The following is a 7,329-nucleotide window of genomic DNA, read 5'->3' as shown; positions in this document are numbered from 1 at the left end:
CAAACGAGCTGTTCTGAAGAGTTTGATCCTGAGCTATACAAGGAGAATTGCCAGAAAACTCTTTTATGAGACCACCAGAAGCATCGAGAGGGCGAGAGAGTAAGTCATTGGCGTGTTGTAAAAAGGGATATTTCTTTCAAATAGTCAAAAGCTTATCATTAGGCTTAGTGATTTTTCACGCTCGAAAATTGCTAATTTCACGGGGTCCTCGATTTCAAATCACAAAATTTCACGCAAATTTCGCGGAACTTGAAAAATGTTAAAAAAGACTCTGAAAATTCTATGTTTTGATCATAGAAACTATTTTTTATGCTTCATTATATATTATTCTTCAATAAACTAAAAGAATCTTCACTTAATTTGAATGCGACACAAAAACACTTCTAATTTTCAAAAAAAAAATCCTCTTGGTTTATGGACATATATATTTTGACACAAAATTTTGGGCACGCGTATTCTCATTTACTGAACTGCTCTTTTAATATTCGACTAATAAAGCTTAAATGATTTCACTAATTTGTTTCTGTTATATCATTTTACATTTTATTGAATTTAATATCGAAGCAAGATTTTAACAATCTTCTCCGGTCAAAATAAGTAAAATAAATTAAATTGTCTGTGATATATAGCCCATTTAACATATTGTTTAGGGGTTTTGGGTCTCGGGGGTCTCGTGGCGCAGGGGTAGCGGCTTCGGCTGCCAATCCCGATGATGCTATGAGACGCGGGTTCGATTCCCGCCTTATCCACTGAGCTTCTATCGGATGGTGAAGTAAAACGTCGGTCCCGGTTTCTCCTGTCTCGTCAGAGGCGCTGGAGCAGAAATCCCACGTTAGAGGAAGGCCATGCCCCGGGGGGCGTAGTGCCAATAGTTTCGTTTAGGGGTTTTAGCTCACTTTTCAAAAACTTTATTTGACAAATTGCAAAAATACTATAATTTTGAAGAAGAGAAGATGAAAACAAAAAAAAACTATTTTTTTTTTTACTTTCGCGGGAATCATCCACCCAAATAAACAAATATTGATAAAATTAAACAGGCCCTGAAAGAAAATTTAATATATTTTTAAAATGTGATACTAATTATTTTATTTTGAATGAAAATAAGCTTAATTCTTTTGATTTCTTCCAAAACTATACCTTTCAAATGAAATAGCAGTAATAAAATTTATACAGCGATGAAAATATTACTAAATTTAGTTAATTAAAAAACTCAAAAATCTGAACATTTCTTCAAATGGCTCATATCAACTTGATATACATATATATTCAAGCTTTTTAATTGAAGACTAATAAAATTTAATGAAAAAGTCTTTTTGGATGAAATATTTATTTTGTTGTTGTTATTTAAAAAAAATGATTTAAGAAAATTGATAAATTTAACGAATTTCTCACCGTCCACGAAATCGTCAAAAATCACTAACCCTATATTAGTAATAAATCCAGGGTATTCACTCGCTTAATTCTACAGTAGTTCATAAGATTATTTTTATTCCTTTTTGAGTTTGATAAAAAGAAGAAAAATCGTTGTGAAAATTCACACAAACATAAAATTTCACGGGATTTCGCGGAAAAAGTTCAAATTATCATACAGTATTTGTGGTTTTGTTGTTTATCTTTAACTATTTTTATTTTCAATTATGGTTTTCACTGGATACAATAACTCTATAACACTTTGATTGCCCTCACATTCACACAAAAAATGAAAGCTCAACCGCTTAACGGAAGTCGCCATAACCATCTTTAACCTTAAAGTTGTGTTCGAATGATTTGAACTGGTACAACAAGTGCGCTGAAAGAAAAAAGAGAACGTGCCTATAATAGAAATTGCGTGGGCTCCAGTGCGTTCTCGTCTGACTAGAATAGACTTTGGAAATATTTTTGTAAAATGCTTGTAAAAGAAAAAGGAATAACTTTTGGTAAAAGTCAAATTTAACAGAAATGTTCAAAAAAAGCTGATCTAATGGTAGGTGTACGTGGTTTTAGTAAATTACAAGGAACACAATCGGAACACAATGGATTATCGAGCATCATTCAGACACCACCGTTTAGAGTGATGGAAATAGACTTATTTCCCCTAAAGGGAGGCGAACTTCAATGGAGCTTTCTAATCAGCACTGCAATTGAGTGACAAGTCCTGGCAAGGAAAAGGATTGATGTACAGTGCAGACTCGATTATGCGAGGATCTCGAGAAAAATTTCACTTCGTATAATTGGATCTCGGATAATCGACACACATTTTTTTGTTGTTGTCCTGTTTTTTTTATTGTTGAGCTCAAGAATACCGATAAAATATGCTGATCGGTATTGCTGATTCGGTATTTTCAAATCCGTGATGACAGACAAAATGGCGGTGATGAAATTTAAAGAATCATTTTGAAATTAAAGGCTATCAACAATTACAATTGTACTGAAATAGGGTCGCAGAACTCGATTTTTATGTTTAATGTAAGCAAAAAATGATTTTTTTTTGTTTATGACTCGATTATCCGAAGTCTTGTACAAACCTTCGATAATCGGATAATCGTGGCTTCTTGGCTACTTTGAAATATTTTTAATCACTGCATTGAGATGGATTTTTCAAACATTTTGTTTAGTAATAGCTGTACAATACCATCGTGTTCTTTCCGAGAAGCATAATCAAATGGCGTTTCAATAGAATTTGACGTGACTGCATTTGGATCTGCTCCGGCATCCAGTAGAAGAATCACTATTTCTTCAAATCCTTCATTGGCCGCATGGTGCAACGCAGTTAGCCCACTTTCTAACTCGTGCTCGTTTACATTTGCCCCTCGTTCGATGAACAATCTCACCAAATCCAGGTGTCCAAAACATGCAGCCGTAATTAGCGGTGTAATGCCATCCGCTTTGGCACTGCTCTCGATATCAGCTCCCCTATCGAGTAGTAACCGGACTACGTTCTCGTGCCCTTTCAAGGTAGCACAAAATAAAGGGCAGGCACGCCCTCGACTAGTTCCGTTGGGTTTGGCACCCCGATCAAGTAACAGATCGACGATTTCTAAACGACCATTTTCAGCTGCTATACTAATAAGAGTGTAGCCAGAATTAGTCGGGGATTCCGGATGTACACCGTTCTTGAGCAAGAGTTGAACTATCCCTTTATGACCGGTTCTACCTGCGTAGAAGAGAGTTGATTTTGAAAATGTTAGAGTTTGATTGATAGATTTGATAAATTCTGCGATTAAGCTGAAGAGGTTGATCAAACCACCCTTGGCACACTCTCCAAGCAACAGTGCCAATGTAGTTTGACTCAACTCTTTGTAAAGTTCCAGTTGGATCTTATGAAGGCGAAGTGAGTTTGCATCGCTATGGGCAGATAATGTGAATTCCACAATTCTCAATAACAAAGAGTGTGCGGTCTTCTGATCGTGGCTCAACAAGATGTTTGGTTTTCTGTAGGTTTCAATCATTCTTTTAAGCAAATAGCTGGACTTTTTCGAACATTCCTGAACACTGTTGATATCAATTTGTGCTTTCATTTGAAGGAAATCACACAGTTTAACTTTTAAATCACCTCTGATCAAAATGCCAGACAAGTAGTGGTTGACGAACGCTTCGAACTCACCACCGGGCAACGTTTTGTATCTATCCCAAAGGAACAAAGCGGCAAAGTATTCACCGTAGGTTCTATGAATGAAAACTGGTACCTTTCCAACGACAATGTAGACGATTCCGGTTTTCTCAACAGCTCCTTCCACTTCCCTCAGATGATTGTCAATGGCTTCCACCTCTTTCCTGGTGAATAGTCCGGTCCGTTCTGACTCGTTGAACGTTGCGTAAATTCCAGCCTTCTTGTGTTTCTCCAGGCATTCCCCCATCCAAATGTTGATCTTTCTCCGGTTGTCCGGAATGGTTAGATCTATTTTGTTCTTCTCCTCTTCGAGCACCTCCTTGAATGTTATCTCGACGAACCGATCGTACAGCTTTACCAAGTTCATCTCTTTGGGTAATTGTTGGTTGAACGTTACTTGATCGCTTTCGGCCATGCAGAAGGGTTTCACTTGGTCCAGAAAGACGGTAGCAACCATTTTAACCTGCAGTGGAACGCACATGAATCGATTGATATCGTAGTCGTTCCTGAACAGCTCAAACAACTTCGCTCGAAAGAGTCGACACCGGTGTTCGTTGGCGTCACTGAGTTGAAGCTTGTACTTCCAGAATTTCCACAAAAACTGTTCCGAGTCTGCGGTGCTGAACGGTGCAAGAAAATGTGTTAAGCTGTTGAATCTACCACTTAAATCGTTCTGAACATCTCCTGTGCGAGTGGTAATCCACATTTTCGAACAATATTTATTACTGTAACAATGTAAGAGTGGCATAACGATGTCATTGTAGTCCGGACTAACCTCATCATATCCGTCTAATAGCAGAAAGATTCTTCGCTGCTTACAATACCATTCGCACAACAGTTGCTCAAACAATCAATCGGGTCCATCTGGAGAGGCACACCTCAAATGATCCACCAAAAATTGATACGCCAACGCATCGTCAACCACGGTTCTGTCTTGATCCCATCGGTTAAATAGCCTGGAGCATTCAATCAGGTTAATTCGGACGACCCATGCTGCCGGATCATGCCGTTTTAGTTCAAATGCCATCCCCGTCAAGGTTGTAGATTTACCCATTCCAGGCTCAGCCGCCAGAACCACCATGCGATCGCCGATTTCGTTGAATGGCTTGAACTCCAGTGGATAACCGCGGCTATCTTGGAATCCTCGCTCAATGTAATAACTCATGATTTCGATGCAATTTTTTGGCAGACATGTTTGACAAATGTTTAAGGTTTTACCACAAAGTAGACTTTCCAATATACTTGCTTCCACCAAACTTCTGGGTGCATCACCAAGCACTGCACTCAATTGAGTTGGTATATTTTGGAAGCAGACTTCTTTCAGAAGAACCCTTTTCTGACTTTCTTCATCAAGATCTTTCAGTCCTTCCGAATCGTCTGGTACTGATCTCCAGTACCCAGTGCATTGAAGTGGAGATATAAAAACAAATTTTCGAGCGTACAGTATGATTTCCTCCACAATTTCGCACGTCAGTGCAGTTTCACTAGTAAGAATCAAGCAGTTTGGTTCAGATAAAACCAGATTGGACAAAAGATCATTTACTTTACAATCACGTAAATTGATGTGCTTCGCAACATCTTTGAAATGTTCATGCTTTTCCAAGTATTGCATTAACTTTAAACAGCTCAGTTCTGGCGTGCGACTGAACAAATTCAAGCAAAATACATCCTGTTTTAGATATTCATTCAAAACTTCAACCCACTCTGTATGCTTGAATGTCCGATCCTCGAACTTCACCCCAAATCCTTTGATTCTATCAACGCAGTTCGAGCTCCACTTTTCCAGCTCAATTTCCTTGGCTGCCCTCTCAAAGAATTTGCACTCTTCCGTCTGAAATGGAACCTGACCGGACCGCTTCCACCAGCTCTGAACGGATTCATGAGCCTTCAGGAAAACGTCCTCTCGATAGTGACCCTTCAAATCATTCCGTATAACCTCGTCCAGCTCCTGTTCCGTTGCTTGCTCCGTGTAGAGTCTCAGCACGGAGAAGAAATTTTCGACTAACGCTTCGTGCTGTTCTTGGGACAGTAAAAGTCCTGGGAATTTGTCAAGAACGGGTAAGATTCTTTTCTTAATTTCAAGAACATTTCTTCCCATTTGATCGTTCAAGATTGCTAGTAAATCTAATTCGTTGAACTTGATCAAGTTCGTTACTTCTAGCTTTTGAATTGCATCTTCTAAACGTGTAGTATCCAGCTTTTCTGTTACCAACAACCTAGCCAACACGTCTGACACCATATCTCGATACCACTTGCTAGATTCTGTTTTAAAGAACTGCCTCATCGTGTCAGTGCATTCAACCTGTGATGTTTTCCCTTCCTCTTTAGTGTACCAAATGTTTTCCTTCTGGGTTTCATAAATCCTTACATTGTTTGTGAAGTTGAATCCAGCTGTTGTGAAAAGAATTAGCTCAACTTGCGTCGTTACGAAAATCCCTTCGAAAATCGCATCCCTGCTAGTAGAACACACCAACCGAATCTTCAAATAACTTAGGAAATACTTAAGCATATGAAGATCCCCCTTAGTGACCTTCTCGTCAATCAAATCCTTAAACTCAACTCGCTTCTTGTCATCCCGATGCTTAGCTTGCAGGCACACCAACCGATCCGGTTCCCCCGTCCGCACTCTATACCTCAGCACCACGTCGTCGAAGGCTCCGGCTTCGTCCAGATTATTCCCCATGCAAAACGACACAATCCGATCGTCAATGAGCACCCTGAACAGCACCATCGTCAGCAGTTTGGTTTCATAGTACTGACCAACGGCGGCCGTTCCGGGTCGTTTGGTAAAGCAGAGATCGCCGGATCGAACAACTTCTTCCGGTTTCAGACGACCTCCTCGTTTAGCCGTGCGGAAATGTTTCCGGAAGACGGCATCGACAGCCTTCTTGTCCGCTGGATTGAGCTCCGAGCTGAGTTCAAAAGGCTTCCTCCCGTTAAGATCCGCTATTTCTGTGTCGGGTTCGTGGGATAGCAGAAGGGTTACTATAGCGGGATCTCCTGAGGCTACAGCGTCATGCAGTAGGGTGCGATTCCGGTCGTACAGATTGATAAAGTTTATGTCCGCTAAAGCGATGCTCAACAGCTGTTTTACTTGGCTAAGCTGCTTGTTTTGAACTGCGACGACCAATTGAAAGTAATGAGCAATTCTTGCGGGATCATACATTTCTCCGCTCATTTTGAACTAGTTTAGCTCATCTAAAAAGAACCCAAATTGAAATTAAGTACTTCCAACCATACAGTACAAGAGTGCTTTTCTTACGATCTTCTGTGCATGGAACGTTTAAAAAAAAGTACCATATAAAGTTGTAATACTCACTCGGTAAATCAAAATTCACAACCAAACTCAATCAAAATCACATAATAATTCGTTAAAAACATCTTGTTTGTTCAACCTCATTCGATAGACTGCCTGCGTGGAATCTATATTTACTGGCTTATCTAATCAAATGCGAAGTGCGGGAACGCAAACATATATAATTTTTTTTTTCAAGATTAAACGTTCCAGTGGAAGATTAAAACATGCTTCGACGAATTAAGCTGATGTGGTGACGCGAGTAAACCAGTTGAAATGTATCTTTGCGTGGAGCATAAGCGAAAAGAATACGAATGTTAGATAACTGACCTGAAATCTCAAATACCATCATGCATACGATGCATCGTTGGATAGGTTATTCAAAAAGGTTTTCAAATCTGGCAACCCTGCCTCGAATTAAAAAAAAGTTGAGTGATATCAATGT

The 7,329-nt window shown here is 39.4% G+C and overlaps 1 protein-coding gene across 2 annotated transcripts; it reads right to left on the bottom strand.

Annotated features, from left to right (window-relative positions):
* Positions 1-1,600: 1,600 nt before the first annotated feature.
* On the bottom strand, positions 1,601-6,988 carry LOC6035640. 2 transcript variants are annotated; one of them, XM_038249279.1, is made up of 3 exons: positions 6,909-6,988; positions 6,120-6,787; positions 1,601-1,789 (listed from the first exon to the last, which is right to left on the bottom strand). In XM_038249279.1, the coding sequence occupies exons 2-3, from the start codon at positions 6,765-6,767 to the stop codon at positions 1,616-1,618; spliced, it is 822 nt and encodes a 273-aa protein (XP_038105207.1). In that variant the 5' UTR covers positions 6,768-6,787; positions 6,909-6,988; the 3' UTR covers positions 1,601-1,615. The 2 variants fall into 2 exon arrangements, with proteins under 2 accessions (XP_038105207.1, XP_038105206.1); XM_038249278.1 differs by lacking the exon at positions 1,601-1,789 and having other exon boundaries at positions 2,550-6,787.
* Between the last annotated feature and the right edge of the window lie 341 nt (positions 6,989-7,329).

Source organism: Culex quinquefasciatus, chromosome 1, assembly GCF_015732765.1.
Source record: "Culex quinquefasciatus strain JHB chromosome 1, VPISU_Cqui_1.0_pri_paternal, whole genome shotgun sequence".
In the NCBI taxonomy this organism is placed as follows: domain Eukaryota; kingdom Metazoa; phylum Arthropoda; class Insecta; order Diptera; family Culicidae; genus Culex; species Culex quinquefasciatus.
The sequence above is the reverse complement of the archived record's forward strand: the minus strand, read 5'-3'. Positions and strand labels throughout refer to the sequence as shown.